Below are 20,222 nucleotides of genomic sequence, written 5' to 3' on the forward strand. Positions count from 1 at the left end.
GGGGGGGTCTACTGAGTGTGGCCTCAGGTGCCCGGTGTTCGGAATGACCCGAGCGTGATGGGCCCGTCGGTTCACCCTGGGCTTGGTGGTAGGCCCAGGGTGTCCAAAAGGACCACTGCGATGGCCCCTGGTCCTGATGGGCCTGAGTGTCCGAACCCCATAGGAGGCGCTGTCTGCATATGAGGAAGCGGACGGGTGACGGGACGGCCATGGGGGAGCTGAAGCAGACTGGACCAGATCTCTGAGTCCATAGTAGCTGTCCCTGTGCGGTGCCGGCGAACGGTACCGGGAGCCGTGGCAGTGTGGAGAGCGGGACCGGGACCTACGACCAGTGCGGTGCCGGGAGGTCGACTGGTGCCGAACATCGACATGCCTGGATCGGCTACGAGAGGTTCGGCGGTGCCTGGATCTGGAGCGGTGCCGATAGTACGACGGGGACCGGGACCTCGTCCGGTGCCGCGAGTGCGACCGGCACCGGGATGGAGAATGGTGCCAGGACTGCGAGCGGCGTCGGGATCGTGAGTGGTGCCGGGATCGCGATTGGTGCCGGAGCCAGGAACGTTCACGGGATCCCGAACGAGATCGGCGGAGCTCCTTGGTGCCCGGGGACGACGGTCGCACCATGGCAGGTTTGCCGAGCGACTGAATGACCCGCACCGGCGGTGCCGGGGGTTGAGGCAGCTCAGGCTCTGTAAGAGCGATGAGGTCCTGCGCCGTGGAGAAGGTCTCCGGCATGGACGGTATGACGAGCTCTACCACAGCGTGGGCCGGGGAGCTGGTTGGCACAGGACTCGACGGCTCCTGAGAGGCCGGAATCAATGGTGCCGGAGCAGGCAGTGCCGCGGCAGTTGGCGGTGCCGGGCAGTCTGACCTGGAGCTGCGCTCTAACTGCGGTATGGCTGAAAGTACCGCAGCAGCTTTGTGTTTCTTGCTCCTTGGGGAGAGTGAGCGGCGCCGGCTGGAGGACTGGGCCGGTGACGGGAGGTGCCGAGGAGTCTTCGCTGGTGCAGGAACAGACGAAGCACTTGTTCCTGGTGCTGGAGACGATGCCGAGGATGGAGGAGTTAGAGCTGCCTCCATCAAAAGTTGTTTTAGGCGAGAGTCCCGCTCCTTTCTGGTCCGGGGCTTGAACGCCTTACAAATACAGCACTTGTCTGACAGATGGCCCTCGCCAAGGCACTTTAAACAGGAGTCGTGCGGGTCTCCTGTGGGCATCGGCCGACGGCAGGTCGCACAGGGCTTGAAGCCCGGTGAAACGGGCATGGGCCCCGGGGCCGGGGGAGGAGAAGGGGCGAACCCCCGATCCTCTTAAACTATATACACTAACTACAACTATGCTAAACAGTAATTAATAAAGAACAAGAGAAAAAACTATGTACACTAAAAAGCTAAAGCACGAGCAAATCGCTAGAAAGGTGGAGATCAGCTAAGCTGCGCTCCACTGTTCCAATGACCGACACAGGCGGTAAGAAGGAACTGAGGAGCGGTCGGGCCAGCAGGGGTATATATCAGGCGCCATAGCAGCACCACTCCAGGGGGCGACCTGCTGGCCCACCGAGTGTTGCTAGGGTAAAAGTTTCTCCGACGAACGTGCACGCGGCGCGCACACACCTAACTGGAATGGATATGAGCAAGCACTCGAAGAAGAACCCGATACCTCACATGTAGGTCACTGCACCTTTCAATCCAGCCAGTTAACAAAAATCCCTCCCAAACCCACAAGACGACTAAATGCCCACAAGGAGAGAGGACGGGTGAGCAATCCTTAAAGGGCCCCAAGGATTTTCTTTTCCCTGTAAGCACAAACAAAGCCTCTCCATCTCTGAGGGGAAGAGATCGAGGTGCTCATGGTGGATTACGAATATGAGATCCATGCTGACAGTATATGAAGTATAATTTGGGATTCGTTTTCTACTTATAGGCATCTAGAAAGTAATTTTCACCTAAATATAAGCACTGGCTATATAGTATTCAAGTTCTTTTTAAATTTTATACTGAATAGAACTGTCTAGATCTACTTACACTCAGTGACGAGCAGGAAGTAGCAAAGCAGTGCAAAAATATCTGGTGACTTCTTTTCCATATCTTTAACAGTAAATAACATAGAAATGTTCTGCACTCTGAAACTACAAGACTAGAGGGATACAGCGCTATGAAAAATTGTAATAGATAATCTTAACATGACATGTCTCTGGTTCACTGGTTTACAGAGATGGATAGTACGATCTATTAGATATTTTCCACTATTAGTAACATCTGTAATTCTATGAATTAGCAGCCAGAAAGGGCTATATATTCAGCACTTTAATTCTGATGATTTTACTTACCATCAGGCAAATTAGGAGTAGGGTTAATGAGTGTATCCAGTGTACAGGGACCTCTTGATGACATGATCACTGGAAAACCAGGCACTAGACATGCAAAAATTAACACTTGCTCCTCTGTAGAGTTTGTCTGAAGTGCCTGAAGCCAAAGAAGAAATAGTCGGATTCCTTCACATCTTATCTAAAAGGAAAAGAAAGTAGAAAGTTACATTGATATAAACAGGAAAATGCAGTAAAAATACTGAATATTTAAAGAAGATAAAAAATTCTTTTTCAAAAATATGAAGATAAGCACCTTCACTCTTATCACTCTCGAGTGAGCCCTCTGACCATATTAAGAGGTAGCACTGAGGGTGCGCTAGAAGCATATTCAGGAGTACTGCTGCGTTCTGCCAATATCCGGCCAATGTAATAGTCGCTAGAAAGCCATTATTACCACCATACATTAGAGTAGTCCTGAAACTGCTCTGCCTTGAACCAGAGGCCAAACACTTTTGGTAGCTCTGGAATTAAAAGTAGCAAGAAACACTAATATGTCATCTAAGGGAAATACCTTTATAGAGTTTCCAGTGTGCAAAAGCTTCTTCAAAACTGACCCTGAAATTAGAAAAATGAAATAGGAAAATACATTAAAATTATTAAAGCTGTCTGCTTTTGTCAAAAATGCATTTTACCACAACAGAACATCTTAAAAATATTACCAGTGAAAAATTGGTTACTTTGACCCATGAAATCTTTAATTTTATGTCTTTTTTTAACTATTGTATTAACATTTCATGCCCACAGTTCACATTATGGTATACTGACTGGAAAATTGATTACAATGGTTTTGACATTTTGGGAAGGGAGAAACATGGGACCAGAAAAAGAACTAATACTGGCAACAATTGGTGAGAAAAAAAAATACACACACACATTAGAAGGCCTGCAGATGTACGAACAACTAAGAGAACTAAGACTAAAAACTGTTTTCAAATAAGACTGTATGAACCAAAATTAGACAATTTTGAAAATGCCAATCAACTAACATAAAATACTTTAATAAACATCAGAGCAAATTTGAAAGTGCGGAATATCATTAGCTGAACTCTCAAAAATAATAATATCTCAGTGAAAAAGAAACACATCCATGGCTTGTTATTAAATGCATTACTTAAACATGGTAATCTCTGCCCTACTGAAGAAGATTTAACCATTTTGCAGTACAATAGTAAACCTACTGCCCTAATACATTTGCATTTTTATTGTTAGTGCACATGAACATTAAGTAACTGTTTGTCAAAGCAAACCATTTGCATGTGCAAATATTATTTGTACACACAAATGTGCATGAACAAATTCATGTGCCATCAAGTTTACTTGCCTATTAATTGAAGTTGGCTAAAAATTCCCCAAATTATGACTTTTTGACAAATTAAAACAATACAATAGTTACATAATGTCTGAGCAAAACCCAATTTACGCTGTTCAAATTTACAGGAAATTATAATGAAAGTAGTTCCGGCAGATGTCTCCTTTTATTTTTGTACGTGCTAACTGGAAATTTGACAACAGCCCGTTCCTTGACCTTTTATTTCCACCCATTATTTCTGCTGCCATCATAAATTCATTGCTCAGCTAGAAAACACACTGGTTGATGAAACTGCAAAATCTGTGTTGAAATCCCAAATAAAGAACAGTGCTTTAAAAATGTGCCATGTGTCCAAATTATATTCAATAAACAGAACAGTAAATGTTCTGACTGCTTTAGTGCTAATGAGAAATATAGTTTTTCATTTTCAAAGCAGTAATACGTCTAACATATTTAAATTAATTTACAGGGACACCATCAGATTAAAATATATATGTTAAAGTTTCCTTTCTGTGTCCCAAACAAGTTAGATTATTAAAACAAAGAACTGTGCTAATTTAGTTTACTTTTCAGTATTTATGGTGTCCCTTTACTCTCTACTTAATTCATCCAAGTCAATGAAACAACAACGATCACTTTTGCTTTCTGGTTTTCATGCGTTAACACAAGCCACAAAGTTTGGCTTACAAATATTGTGGTTTAGAGCCCTGAACTACCTGAGAAAAGCTTGTCCCTTCAAGCTGTGAAATTTAGTCAGAAAAGTGATTTCTCCCTCATTTTATTATTGGCTTTTCCACAGTATACAAGAGAATAATATTAGCTTGTTAGCCATATTGTGCTATATCTTTATGTTTATTAAATAAACAAACTGCATTAAAAGAACATTAATGTTGCGATGTCGAGCACTCAAATATCAGAAAATGCCTGAATTAAGTTTGCCCATGATATCTTAATTTGGCTCCTTTGTGCTTATGCATTATGACACACAGTCTTTAATTGCATGACTACATACAATTTTTTCATAGGACCCCAACCTCATTCAGTATAGGGGATGGAGAGTGCTCTGGGAACTAATTAAGGTTGTAAAATATGAGGCTGTTGACTGTAAGGACTCTTTCCTCGTTTGTTGCAGAAGTTGGAAGGTGTGTAGTGGCACAAGGCAAGGAAAGGAAAAACAAAGAAAGGATGTTCTAAGGGTTGAGGTTGTTAAACACTGTTCCAGATAATGAAATTTTATCCCCATCTCTACAGTAGTTTTTCATTTTCTGGGTGCCTGCATATGATACCTGGGGCCAGATGTTCATAAGTGCTGGGCATACACAACTTTAACTGAAGGTCATTATAGCTGTGCTTTCAATATATTAAGTGCTATAAAAATGCTAAGTACTCTGAAAGGTTAGGCCCTAGGTGTCTCACATAGGGCATCCATAATTAGTGGAGACTTGACAATTTTGGCCTTATTTTCTCTGTGCCTCAGTTACCCAGCTGTAAAATGGGGACAATACTACCACCCAATCTCACAGAGGCATTGTGAACATTAATTCATTAATGCTTGTGAAGCACTGTGATACTACGGTGAGGGCACCCAACATGTCAAGGAGGAAATGAATAATTTTGTATTCAGTGGAGGGCTTGAATTGCCTGTGTTAAATAAGACTCAGGCCCACACAATGAATGAGGAGGATAAAAAGTAATATTGAATAACTATCTATCTATTCACTGAATGAGACAGGGGTCCAATGGAAAGCATATTATGTGTTCATGTACTAAAGGCTGTCATAATGCATAAGCACACAGCAGCTGAATTAAGATTTCACAGGCCACCTTAATTCTGGCATTTCCTAATTTTTGAGTATTAGGCTTTGAAATCTTAATATTCTTTTAATGTAGTTTTTAAAAATATTAATTTGCTTAACTAAAAAACCTTGAAATATCATCATGTGGAGACATACTGACACTCCCCTGCCGCCCTTGGGGTCATCAGCAAGGTTTGGATCTTTAGATGCACAGCATGGACTTCCCATTCGATCTAACAGAATAACTGGTAGCAGTAATAGGCTGTTATCCTCTATGTTGCTCAGGCACTAGAGGAGATGAGACACACTTTGTCAGTGGGTTTCACAGCTGCTTGATGACAGCAAAGGAAAGTTAAGACAGGGTTGGGTGTAATTCCAGTTTCTACAGGGGAACGTTCTCAAGTGGTTTATAGACCCTTCTGCCTCTGTGCCCCTAATCTGTTTGTGTCTGTTCCCCTCTGTACTTATCTGCTCCTTACAACCTTTCCCTTATCTGACTGCTACCTCAAACCCATCCTGGCTCCTGTTCCCTCAATCCAATCCCTCCTCCTCCTGCTCCAGTCCTCTTACTTCCCCTTCTATCCAACTCTTCCCTCAAACCATGCCCCCCCTTCTTGCCCCCATCCTTCTATCCAACAAAAGGCACGTTACTTGTTTTTTCAGATGTAGTATGTCACATAGTTTATACCACAACACTGCTAACTTGCAAAACGGGTATGACACTCTGATGTCATGAACGTTATTGTGCCACAAAATACAGCAAAACCCTATCTCATATTGTAATCTCCGTTCTATTTTTTCAAGAACATGATGTTGTGCAAGGAGTTAACGGAAAGATTTTTCAGATCTGCTCATCCCAGATGCATGAAGTTTCAAAAAAAATAATGGCAAATTAATTTCCATATTTCTCAGTTTATACACGCTGAAAAGTGCAACTTATCTTTTTGAAATTTCAAGTATTGGTCTGAAGAAAATGGATAGGGTTTCATATAAACAACAAAACATACTGGAGCCAGATTCTACTCTAAGCACAGATGAAAGTTCTCTATTTGTCATCCTAATCCATTAATTGCTTTATGGATTGAAACTACCTCAGAGTCCATCATCTTGTGTGCCACTTTTTGCCTTTGAGTGTACTGCTTTTCATCCAAGAATCTCAAAGAACTCTGCAAAAGAATGCCTACGTATTATTCCCATTTTACAGATGGGAAAACAGGCAGAGAGGTTAATAACTCTGCCCAAGGCTCCACAAGTCAGCAACAGAATCAGGAGTAGAACTCAGATCTGGCTGGCATTTTGATGCTTTTATCACTCTACTAAATACAAATGCTAAAAACATGAGCCTTGTAATTCACTCTTTTTGCAATGTCCAGGATTTGTACTATTTGGAAAAAAAAAATCCCTGGAACTAAAAGCTACAACTATTTAATTACCCTTGTGGGAAAAGAAGAAACTAGACAGCCAAATACTAATAAATAAATTTAAAATAAATCAGGGGACATAGCTGAAAGGTTTTGTGACTGCTTTGGCAGGGAGAGAAAAAGGAACCGAGGACTGTAGCTGAATGGAACCTTTTAAGAACTGAAAGTTCACAAATGTTTAGCTTTAGGGCTGATATTGAAGCTCTTCCTATGTACTCTTCTACTACTACTAAATGGCTCTGTGGTTCATAGGGCATGATGTACACTTCCTTCTGTGGGGATCTTCATGGCAATTTAGGTAAGAGGACAGTAGTACCACTGGAATTTTTATGATGACAAAGATGCCATTGAAAATTTCACTGGAAATGGCATTACTAACCAACTTATATTTATACTAATAGAAAGTTTTTAATGGTAAACCACCATATTTTACACACATATTTTAATACTGCTGTGACAATCAAGGTTCAGGCACCCTCAGGGGAGAACAGGGGGGTTGAACGCCAAAGAATAAGCAGTTGAATCAGCTGATTGTATACAATATTACTGTACTATAAAAATATGTTGAGCAAGATCTTTTATAAAGCATGTAATGTTCTGAACTTGATGTTCATTTGAGATATGTATATAGACTGTGGTTATGAATTTATGTATTCATGAATATAGCAAACTGTGCTCATAATCTGTGGTGCTGTCAGGCTGAGGAGGGGCTGCTTTCCTAACCAGAGGAGACTAGCTCCAACACCTGCCATTGTTCTAGCCAGGAAAAGACAAATAGTAGTCCATTGAAAAAAGGACAGGAGGCATTAAATTATTGTTTTCATAGAGAAACTGAGGGACTTTGGGAAACTGTTCAGAGATTATGGGTAAGTTGCATTACCCATGCATCCGACGAAGTGAGTATTCACCCACGAAAGCTCATGCTCCAATACAGCTGGACTCTTTGCTGCTTTTACAGATCTAGACTAACACGGCTACCCCTCTGATATTAGAGAAGGGAGTTTATCTAATTTGATTTTTATCTTTATGTTTATTTGCTGTGTAAGTTGTATATGTTTGATATTCCATACTATTTTATCTTTGAATCTGCAATGCTTTTTATTTAAGAAGTCTTTTGTTTATTTTTACCCCAAGCAGGTCTCTGGCATGCAAACTGTCTAGTGTGTGCACCAAAATAAGCTGGTGTTTAGGGGGTGCGCTGGTTTCACATCTTTGGGGGAGACAAAACAGAGGATGAAGTCCAAGTGTCTAGTACTTAAGAATACAGGGTAGATGGGTTTGGGGCGACTTGTACTGGAAGGGCTGTTGTGGTATCTGCAAAGAGTAACTAGGCTGGTGGAAGCCAGGGTGAGACCTTGTGCTTGTGGGCAAACTCTGGGCGTCAGGGTTCTGAATGAAAGCTCCACAGCATAAAGGCACCCAGGGTTACAGAGCAGATGGTGACTAAACTCCTTACTGGTTTGGGTAATCCCCAAAACATCACAGTGGGATAGTGGGGTGCAACTCCTGTAACCAGCATCAGCAAATCCAAATACTTGCAAAACAGACTAACAGATTGAAAAGTGAGGGAACAAAGTACAAGCTTACGGTTTGTTCTTTTCTTTTCTTTACTTTGAGTTAAAGGAAATACAACAAGGAAAGTGGAAAATGAGCCAGTTAGAGTTCTTGCATGATCAAGCAAAATATGAGGGCAGGGGTAGGAAATCAATAGTGTGAAAAAGGACTTTTACTTTAAGCTACTACTAAAATATTTTTTTTAGTGTTTCTTCTTACCTATACTGTGGAAATGCCATCGATAAAATATCCTCTCAGGTAGCAGTTGTAATATTTTCTGCAGAAAACAAAACTAAACAGTTAACTTTTCCATAATAAATTAGATCATTCAGAGAATCTTATGAAATAGTTCATGTGTCCCTCCAAGCCAAACATGAATTAAACAATACTAAAATGGGCACCTACAGTAGCAAGGATTAGTGTCCACTATTTTACTTTCCCTAGATATTTAGAGTATATCATGTTCATTAACCACAATTCTAATTACATTTTTTAAAGTATCACCATCAAGGAATTTTTGACTAAACTTTCCATTGTTTTAGAAAGGATCCAAACCTAATATTTCAGAGCATAAACCAACAGGGTATTTCAAAACTACACACTTTAGGGTTTTTACATGTTCTTTTGAAGCATCTGATATTGGCCACTGTCAGAGCCAGGATATTGGACAGATCTGAGCAAATCTTACACTCTATGTATTAGAAGGGTAATGAACTCTTGTTTCCACCACCTAATGTTTGCAGATCCACCAGCTCAAGTAGCCTAGGGGAACTTTTTGAATACTCTTACAGAGAACTGATTTACCTGCACTTTCATCTGCTGAGTGGAACTGACCAGAATCACACAAAGTTACATTAATTACTCCACAGCAGATGCAGTTGGTGAAGCACTCATGTGGAATAATATATAGTGGTCTTCCTCTGCAGTTTTGGGATGACTCTGACAGAGGAAGATCAAGACAAGGAAGAGGGAAAGTCTTGACCACAACCTCTAACTTTGGTATTCTATATGGTACCAATAAAGCAACGCAATTAAGCACATGCTTAAGTACTTCGATGAATGGGGACCATAATCTTGGCTGGAAAAACAACTGAGGCCATCAAATTTTGCTGCTTGCCAAGCCAGTGAATTATAATGCTACAAAGTAACGTGTATGAATCACCAAAACTTAATTTTGTTGTTTTTATATTTGGCAAAGAAAGCTTTTTCATGACTTAAGTGTAGTGCATGCCAATGCGGCAAACTTGCAATCAAAGGTCTTTTTTATGAAAGTGCATTATAGGCTGACATCCAACAGAAAAGTAACTTTGGCAAGTAATTGCTAGCTTGTTGCTGCTGAGAATATAAGAGGATCAAATTAATACAAAATGATGAACATGAATTTCTTTTTCTTTCCTGAAAACTTTTCAGCTGCTGAGCGATGGATTTTAAGAAGAGATTAAGAATCCAAAAGGGAAATTAGTTTTAACACTAATTTTAAAGATCAAATAATTATCTCTAAAGAAACTGACAGTACTGTTTAACCATCACACAAAACAATGGGAACAAACGTTCACAAAACTTAAAGCACCACCAGTTCTTAAGAAAAACTGCATGCAGGATGCAAAATGAGTGACGAGTAATGTAAGCAACTGTGACCCACTTCTTGGTCTGTAAAGATAAAGACTGGTAAGAGGAATTAAGGCAATACAGCGAAGTAGACAACAACACTTAACATTTTAGTTATTTCTTCATACAGGGCCAACAAGTGAGCCATTATTGCCATTGGAACGATATGCTCAAAAGATGGATTATGACAGAATAAATCTGTTGGAAAACAAAGTGTTTCAGAAATTGTATACAGTACTCCAATGACAGTCTCTGAAAATGCAACATTCTTTTCTTCATAGCAGAAAATGATAGTCATGGCAACTTCATAGACATTGAGAACTAGACCTCAGGTCACATCAGTTTTCTACAGCAGCCAGAGTTGTAGGGTAAAAGTCCTCTATAACTATTACCGAGGGAGTTGTCCCATAGATAGTATTAAAAACCTTCTTATAGTTAATTCAGAAGAGAAAGTAAGTCTGTGATATCCCTTCTGTGTTTCTCCTTGTACTTTGTTTCAACATAATCCCCACAAGTCCTTCCATAGGCTTTCACCCAGGGCTTACCTTGGCAGCAGTGGCTAACAATAATTATCCCGAAAATCACATGGGCCAGATGTCTAGCTCTCTGTCTATGGGCAAGGTAAATGTGCTTGAAATGAAAAGATCTGACTGGCTAAAAATGAGATCATGATTAAATAATTGGGGGGGGGGTTACCTGTTAAAGACCATGTTTCTGCCAATCAGATTGCAGGATATACAAGGATATAATAATTATCCATCCAAGTATTAAAATACTAGGAGATCTGCACCTTTCAATACTACCTATGACATTAAACATCTAATCTGTTATTTTCTATCCTAAATTGTGAACTTTTCTTCTTGGTGTTTTCATTCTAAGTTTTACAATACTACATGTACCAAATGTGAAGAATAAAATATCATGCTGAACTTTTCATGCATTCGGATAGATGTTAGACACACAATATACTGTATATGCATAGTGCACAGTAAGAATTCATGGCTTTTAAGAAACAAAAACAAATTTGCTACAAAAACCTGAATGAACTGATGGACCTTCAGAATGTTTCTTTTAAAAGGGATCCAATGTGGAAACGTTCCAACTTTTTTGTACTTATTATAAATTGACTAAAAGAAAAAGAAAGAAAAACAATTGACTGCAAGGAAATAAATACATCATAAAGTATTTATTTCTATTTATGTCTTGGATATAATTTCCTCTAATATTAAAAAACCACTCAATACCCAATTTTTTATATGTCTAAAAAGGGCCAGTGACCTTTTTTCTGTATCAGAATATTTCAGGACGACCCTGTTCCAAGACCATAGATGACGTAAGATTTTAAAATGCACTACTTGCTCTAGTGTAGAAGAAGTGTAAAATGTTATGTTGTACAGCAACACAATGTAAATGAGTACATAGTAAAATACTGGTAAATTGTAAATATGGCTCCCAATAGCATGAGCGTTTCCAATACATGGCATAGTATGTTAATCTTATAAATATATGGAATTCTCCATATTAAAGTATTATAACAAATGTCTGAATATAATGTGATGCACAAATTATGTCATAAACATAATATAACAACTTCAGATACAGAACAAACAGAAGTAAATGAAAAGCAAACAAAAGTTACTTCCGTGGAAATACTCTCATTGATAAAGAGTGGGAAGAATTTTAGAAAATGTAATATACAATAGAAAAGCAGCAAATTACTTCTAAAAACTAGTGTTTTTTAAAGGGTGGACTGTAAATGCAGAATATTGAAGAAAAATTAAACTAGTTGTAAGATTATTTGAAGAATACCAAACCAGTCAAGGACAAGCAGCTTATTAGTCCACCTTTCAGCAAGCTGAAAATCATTACTCCATAATTCTTGCTCTACGAGAAGCACCAATATGCACTAGGCTGATGAGACTGCAGACCCATTGGAAACCCCTCTTTAGCATACAACAGATTACTGGAGGAAAAAATGTCAAATAAATGACTCTTTCAAACCACCAGGGTTTTGCAAAGGTTTATTTTATGTGTGTGACATGCTTCCTTTACAAGTTTCCTTTATTTGCAATAAGAAGTTAAGTGTCCAGTCATTTGGAGGTTTCTGTGGGTTGCAGGAAAGTCCTCAGACTGGAAATTGTAAAATGTCTCATGTCCAGATGGGTCACTGACTTAAATAAATAAAGGTTACTTACCTGTAACCAGAGGGCTTCAAGATGGCTCTGCATATTCACTTATGGGTACTGAGCCACCTTGTTGAGCCTTATGGTAAAAAGCTCTTCTAGCAGTCAGCTAAAGTGTTCCCGCACCCCCATCTCACACCTCCCCTCAGCATTACAACTTACCAAGGGCAATGCTATAAAGGGGGTGGTGCATTCTCACCACCCCAGATCCTTCCAGTGCAAAGCCAAAGACACAGAATGACAAGGACTTTGATAGTGAAGGGATTAAGGGAAGGCAGGTGAGAAGTGTGAATATGCAGACCCATCTCAAAGAACTTTGGTTACAGGCAGGTAACCTTCATTTCTTCTTTGAGTGGCTCTGCATATTCCCACGTATGGGATAGACTGGAAGTGCTGAAAACTAACCTGGGGGTGGGGAGAGAGTCCTAGCTGAAAAGAGACTAAAGCACTGCCTTACCGAATCTGGTGTCCAACCTAGAAGCCAGCCGGCACTTGCCTAAGACAGGCGAAGGAAGTAACCGCCTCAGCTCTTATGTGATTAAATTGCAGCAAGTAAAGGGATTTTCACTACTATGTGGCCCTCAGTGACACGCTGTTTAATCCACCGAGAAACAGTCTAGAAAGAAACCATATATTCTATGTGGTTCTTCGCATAAGAAACAAAACAATATAGGTGATTTACAAATACTCAAGTTCTGACCAAGGAATAGGCAAGAGCCTAACATCCAAAGTGTGTAGAACTGATTCCTCCTTATTAGGGAGAGACTTAGAGGAAGAAAAAAAAAAAAGGCAAATTAATGGTCTGATTGATGTGGAAATCAGACACTACCTCAGGTAAAAATATGGGATCAGGTCTGAGAACTACCTTGTCTGTAGGAAAAGAAGTGAACGGTGGGCATCATTCACTCACTCACTCTCCTGGCTGATGTGATGGCAATAATGAAACTATCTTAATAGCTAAATGGCACAAAACACTTAACCAAGGGTTCAAAGGGTGATTTCACCAACATGGCCAACATCATATTGAGATCCCAAGAAGAAACGGGATCCCTAACCAAGGGATACCCATTTGATAACCATTTCATAAATTAAACAATGAGCAAATAGTGATCTACCATCAGTTAAACAGAGGTATGTAGAGATGGCTGCCAAGTGAATCTTTAATGATGATGTGGATAACCCCTGATTTTCTAAGTACATGAGGTATTCCAGAACACAAGAAATGGAAGCAGATACAGGAGAATCAGATCACCCCTTCATCCAAGTCTGAAATCAGAACCACTTTAGATGGTAATAGTTCTGGTAGACACTTCTTGTAATTTAATTAGTAGATCCTGCACAGATGAAGAACATGACTGCTCAGCCACAGTCTGATCAGCCATGCCATCAGATGAAGAGATTGTGGATCCAGATGAAAGATCCTACCCTCCTGCTGGAACAGGAGACCCGGGGACATATGCATGACGACTCCATGAAGACAGCTGAAGGAGATCAGTGGTTTATTGCTGACATGGCTAAGCCCAGGCAATGAGCATCATCCTTGATTTATCCTGAGCCTCCTCCTTACCACTATCTGAATGAACGGGAACAGGAAGAGGGATGCATACATCAAGCCCTTTCCCCAGTGCAAAAGGAAAGCATCCAACAAGGACTGACTGTCCCTGCCTTCCCTGGAACAGAAGAGGCAACACTTCCTGTTGACCCTCATTGTGAACAGGTCCACCTCTGTCGACCCCAGTCAGCTAATTTAGTCTAAACCAACTGATCCCTTAAGGATCATTCATGCATCCAAGAGCTGTCTCCGTTGAGATGGTCCATGACTATATTGTTTTCCCCTGCTAGATGCAAATTGGTGACAAATACCAATCCCATAAATGTATGGCCTCTGTGCACAGAAGAATGGAATCGGCACCCCCTGGCTTGTTGATGTATTACAATCACTAATGTATTGTCTGTCACTACCTGTACAACCCTCTCCTGCAGGTGGGAGAAAGGAATGACCGAAGAGCCAGGTGAACAGCTCTTAACTCCAAAACACTGATATGCAGGGATCGCTCCTGAGACGAGTTGTGCTCTCAAACTGTCAAATGATTCAGCTGCACTCCCCAACCCATGATTGACACATCTGAACTCATTGTCCAGGATGGACCCAGATAACTGAACTGTACATCCCTGAGCACATCCATTCTGACTGACTACAAGTCTAGGGAGACTATGATATTCTGCGGCACGGTGATCAATTCCCGAAGGCTGTCCAAACTTGGCCTATAAAACCGGAGACAACCAGTGTTTTAAAGGTGTCATTCTTAGATGAGCAGAGTCACTTATGTAGTGGCTGCCCTAAAACCCAGGAAAAGTTTTACTCTCTGAGTGGGACATCGCTGGATCTGTAACAGGTACTGGGTCATCTTAATAAATCTGTTTTGTGGCACAAAAGCTCTGCTATCCACAGAGTCCAGCATGGCACCTATAAAAGGGATCCTATGAGAAAAGCAGAGGATTGACTTTGGGCAGTTGAGAAAGAGCCTGAGGTCTGAAAAGAGATTGGTTGTGAAGGTGATATTATTTAACAGATCTTCCTGCAAGGAAGTCTTCAGTAACCATGATCTAAATAGGGTTAAACAAAAATACCCTGATTTCTCAGATGAGCCACTACCACAGTGCTGTGGAAAGGCCAAATTGGAGCAACCTGTACTGAAAGTGGCATCCGGTCCCCACAAATCAAAGTTACTTGTAATGAGTTTGCCAAATTGAAATATGAAAATAGGCATCCTTTAGATCAAAAGTCACACACCAATTCATGACTGACAGCAAAGGGATTACGGTGGCAAGAGTCAACATGCAGAACCAAAGCTTCCAAATATATTTGTTTAAATACCTTGAATCCAGCAATTCATCATCTTAGACCGCCCCCCCTTCAAAAGGAAGATCCGCCAGCTTAATTCTAGCGTCCGTAGGTAGGGAGGAGGAACAGAGCCATGCACGCCTCCTGATAGTCGCAGCAGACACCAAAACTCTGGCAGCACAATCCAAAGGATCAAACAAGGCTTCTTTTGTTATCAGGCATGTCATCTTTTCCCACAGGTAGAATCGGTAACAGGCAATGACTGCCTAATAATTCACCACCCTAATCCTGAGGGACAATGAAAACATTTTTCTCCTCAACAAATCAACTCTTTTCCCTTCCTTATCAGCCAGGGTGAATGTGATAGTTCAGATCTAGTCACCGGTTACTGGTAGCAGCCACTCCAATTGAGTTAGGAACAGTATGGGAATGAAACTAGGAAAACCCTTGAGGGTATCTGATACAATTTCTCAGCTTTCTTAGAAACAAATTGGCAAGAAGCAGGTGTTGTCCATATGGACTTAGCTGGCTGTAGCAAACCATCCAAAATGGGTAGGGATCTTGTACTCCTTGAAGTTATTATATTATTATTAAAGGCGCTACCTCCTCATCTTGTTCCTCAAATAGGGTTTTAGGTATCACTGTCAGTAATGTTGACAGATCTGTAGGAGTTAAATCAGAAGATTTCTAGACTGACAAATCTTTAACAGACAAAACATTACCACTTAAATCTCTTGGAGGATAATTAAAAGGCTCCCAAGGTGGCCCCCAGTAACGCCACAGGCCCCATGACTGCCAGGTTCCCCACCAACTAGGGTATAAGAATATGCCTGTCAGAAAACAACTACAGGGTGGCACAAAGAGAACTACAGGTCTCTATATTCTTCCTTTATCTTCCTCCTGGTAAGGATCCAAGTCCAGATCTGATATAGAATCCAATGGTGGTAACAGTGGATTCAAGAGATCAAGCTTTTTGCAGAGAACCTGCAGGGTCTTGGGAGGAAAGTATGACCCAGAGGAAGACCCACAGCATCTTCTGGCCTCCTCTAATTAATAGGGAATGAGTGAGAAGACCTTGGAACTGGGGAACCCATTTCCCCCAATCGGAACTGAAGTAACAACTAGAGCCAGCAGATGAACCTGGGCTGTCACGGTGACAGAGCTCTCCAGAAACGAGGACGTAGCCAGGACTGACCCAGGAGCCAACATCAGATCTGAAGATAGACATAGATCTATATCGCTTACTACCAAAGGCGGAGCAGATCTCTGCTTCTGAACCATAGCAGTCTTGTCGGAATCAGGCAAATCTGACAGTTCTGATGCACATGAACCAGCACTGCTAACACCAGCTATTTTGTCTCTATGCCTCTTTTTCTTAGCACCACAACCAAAGGCTCTGATGGCTCAGAATCTAACACACTAAGCTATTCCATTTTCCTGGATCAAGACGTGGAAGTCAGAACCAGCCCCAGTCCTGCAGCCACAAGGGTTCTGTCGGGGTTGGATAGCTAGGAAGCACAAGGTACGGGCACCCCTCTTTAGGAATCAGGGCAGTGGGATCTGACCACATGACCTTCAGTTTGGTAATCTGTAGCCTCAGAGGCTTGACTGAGGGAGCTATAGTAACTGAGTCCTACCCTAGCAGAGGCTGCGATTTCTTGGAATCCATCAGTTGCTTGACGCTGCTGGTAGCCACAGGGGCTGAGACTAGTCTCTTAGGGCATGTTTTCATTAGCAATGTTAAAGTACTGGCCGCGGCAGTGCTTTAACATGGCTGTGTAATTGCAGCATAGCACTGGGAGAGAGCTCTCCCAGGGCTATAAAAACAACCCACCTCCACAAGAGGAATAGCTACCAGTACTGGTGCACTGTTTACACTGGAGCTTCACAGCCTGGAAACTTGCAGCACTCAGAGGTGCATTTTTTCATACCCCTGAGTGAGAAATGGCAGTGGAGTAAAGTGCCAGTGTAGACAAGCTCTTAGACCTGTGATCCAAGTCCAGAGGCTCTAACCTCAAGAATAAACAAAACCCTGGTGATAATCAAGGTTGAACAGACAGTGAGTATGTAGCTTGTGGTCCAAACAACATCAAACAAAACAACTACTTCAGATGAAAACAGGCTGGGGTTGACTTTATCACCAGGTGATAACCCAGGTGCCAATGAATTTCATGGTGTGTCTAGAACCAACATTGATTAGAAATGGTACATAGGAGTCTGTGATAAACATTGTGAAGAGCAAATTCAGGATCTCAGTTGCTTGAGACAGGTAACATAAAAAAAAACCCAACACCTTTTTGTTTTTCCCTGGAAAATACACTATTTGGTAGAGGTAGGGCTTTTGGTAGATCCTTGCATTAGAACAACCCTTTTTCTCCTGCTGATGATAGCTCTTCTCAATTGATTAGAGTCTTCCTGTTGGTATGCATACTTCCACCTTTTCATGTTCTCTGTATGTATAAATATCTCCTGTCTGTGTGTTCCATTCTATGCATCCAAAAAAGCGAGCTGTAGCTCATGAAAGCTTATGCTGAAATAAATTTGTTAGTCTCTAAGGTGCCACAAGTACTCCTGTTCTTTTTACTAATAACACAAGCGTTTCAGTCTTCACTTTGAATTAGGTTATGTTTTTCACCTCATTTAGCAGTTCAGACACTTTGTGAGCCATTTCCTATCTGCCAGAAGCAAAGTGTGCTAAGTTAACTTTTATTAGTGCTTCTTGTGCCTACGTATTACTGGGTCCCACAATAAACGTGTTACTTTACATATTAACATTAGGGAGGTGAACTAACAATCAGATGGACAATCACCCATGTTTGTATTCCTGAGAATCTATTCTTCACTCTCCTCTCCAACATAATTGTAAGAAATGTATACAGCCTTTACTATGAAAAACAAAGGACATTTTCTTCCGATCCAACCTCGATTCTTAGTTATACTGCTGTGAATTCCAAACTGGCTATTGACATCTTGTTTGTAATTTCACAGTAAAGTAATATGAAATATTTTAAGAAATCCCACAGTGTGAAATAATATTACTTTTTCAAAACACACACAGATCTATTTAATGCTTAGTGCTTTGCTGCATCTATATGGTAATCCATTATAGTAGACTTGAAATAGAAAATAGGTATTACTACTGATCAACACATCAGGGTATCTGTCAGTTCTTTTAACTGATTATCCATAGCTCTTTCTCTTCTTGTCTTACTGCATGACTAGGAATAACGTGAAGTTTCAACATTAGTTTATACAGGATGCTCCTTTTTGAAACAAACATTTTTTTGTTTTAAACTCAGTTTTCATTTTGTATGTGTAAAAAGAATCCTACATCTCAGATTATTAGGGTGAATGCATTATTTTTTTAGCAGATTCACAGTCTCAATTAATAATGCAGTTTCGGGGGCAAGGGAGAATAGGAAGATATAATGCTTCTATTTTCCCAACTTTATTTAGCAATATAGGGTTGGAATCCTGCACCCAGTAATGCCCACTACCCAGTGCTTTCCAGGGTAAAAATAACTCCATAACATAGCTATCCATATGGAAGGGGAGAAAACTCCCTCCTGACCCCAGTAGCTTTCCAGCTTACACCTTTAAGCAAGAGAAATGATCCTCATAATTGTCTTAACTTATACAGCTTAACTGCAGGTGGACTGAAACACACTGTGCTGAGTGGCTTACTAAAAAAAGCCAGGAAGTGAGCGTATTCTTGTTGACTGGACAGGGAAAGAAAAGGTGTATGCCAGTGAAATGGAGATGGTGTCAGTCATGTCACTTCATGGGGTTACATATCCAGAAAGCAGCAAATGTTTGATGCAAACTCTCACATTACAGGGAAGTCCTATTATTCAGCTGGTGAATGGATATGCCCTGAGCCAACAGAGAGGTCCAGGGTAACTCTTCTATTTGGCTATGTGTGAGTACTGCAATTTTGCTGGTACCTGTAAGCAAAGATTTGTACCTTTAGTATTAAAGAATTCCAATGGTAAGGCCCATAGCAAATTAGGATGTAAGCTATTATTCAGAGACTTAAGAGCTTGGCTGAAGCAGTGGGAGGCCACTGAAGTTAGGATGCCAGCAGCAGCTCAATCTAGACTGCAGGGTACTCTCTTAATTACATCACAGGCAAACATTTATAAGTACTTGCGGCCAAGTGGAATGTGTGCCCAACCATGCAACCTACTCCTTCATGCTCCAAAGAAGCACCTTAAAATAAATATTTTAGAAGTGGAACATAAGCAGCATATCACAAATTTTACAACAGAAAGCTATCAGAATATTTTAAGGGCACACTAGGGCAGATAAGTCTGAATGAATCACAGTCACAGTAGACAGAGCCTTAGAAGGTACAGAACGCCCTTTCCCATGTGTAAGAGAGAATCAACACTCATGAACTATGGAATTCCCTTCAAAGATTGGAGATATAGCAAGGAGAGAAAGGGTGTGATGGTAAACAATTCCATTATTAAAAATAAAAACTACTTAACTTGCAAGGACCAACAACGGACTAAAGACCTACCAACCTGGCAAACTTTCACATTCCATATGCCAGAGGAAGCTCTCTTATGCATATATGGTAGAAGCAGAAAGCAGAGTTCCAGAGGCTCCCAGAATAAGAAATGGCTGAACAAGAGGACACAGAAGACTGGAAGTCTTACTCTGGCCCTATTTTTATGGAAATAAAAATAAATAGTTTGTCAATGCTACAGTTGACTATTTAGGTTTTTGTTTTAAACAGCTTGACTCAACATTGCTAACATACTATAATATGTATGAAGTAGTACTGCATTTAGATTTTTACATATGGTAAGACTATGGAACATTCATGACAGTCTCGCCATAGTCCACAGATGGCTGAAAATTGTTTAATTTTAAAATTTATTTATACTAGTTGTGTAACACTGAAAGGAACACACACATTCTCTTGAAGCATGTTGGTCTTGGGTTTATTGGGCTCATCTTAAATATACAGTCTCAATGAGTATTTGCCTGACAGACTGACACTTCTCAGGTGTATCCAGGGTTGTGAGACACCTCACAATCACCTGTCCTTAGTGTGAGGAAGTCTTCACTGGATCTGCTCTGGATCAGTGCCCTGAAACCACCAGCCTCAGGCAACACAAGCACTACCTTCCAG

At 40.8% G+C, this 20,222-nt stretch overlaps 1 protein-coding gene across 5 annotated transcripts in view; it reads right to left on the reverse strand.

The window, feature by feature from the left end:
- RALGAPA2 (Ral GTPase activating protein catalytic subunit alpha 2) overlaps positions 1 to 20,222 on the reverse strand; it is a 327,987-nt gene that overhangs the window by 264,923 nt on the left and 42,842 nt on the right. For 4 of the 5 annotated variants that reach the window (XM_075064510.1, XM_075064509.1, XM_032790845.2 and 1 more), the window contains exons 4-6: positions 8,666 to 8,723; positions 2,878 to 2,921; positions 2,328 to 2,505 (exon numbers count right to left, since the gene is read on the reverse strand). Coding sequence is in view for 3 of the 5 variants with exons in the window: in XM_032790845.2 (XP_032646736.1) it covers positions 2,328 to 2,505; positions 2,878 to 2,921; positions 8,666 to 8,723 (280 nt within the window). In the remaining 2 variants the exon portion in view is untranslated. The remainder of the gene's footprint in view (positions 1 to 2,327; positions 2,506 to 2,877; positions 2,922 to 8,665; positions 8,724 to 20,222) is intronic. The other variant, XM_075064508.1, reaches the window with a different exon arrangement.

This window comes from Chelonoidis abingdonii, chromosome 3, assembly GCF_003597395.2.
Source record: "Chelonoidis abingdonii isolate Lonesome George chromosome 3, CheloAbing_2.0, whole genome shotgun sequence".
NCBI lineage: Eukaryota > Metazoa > Chordata > Testudines > Testudinidae > Chelonoidis > Chelonoidis abingdonii.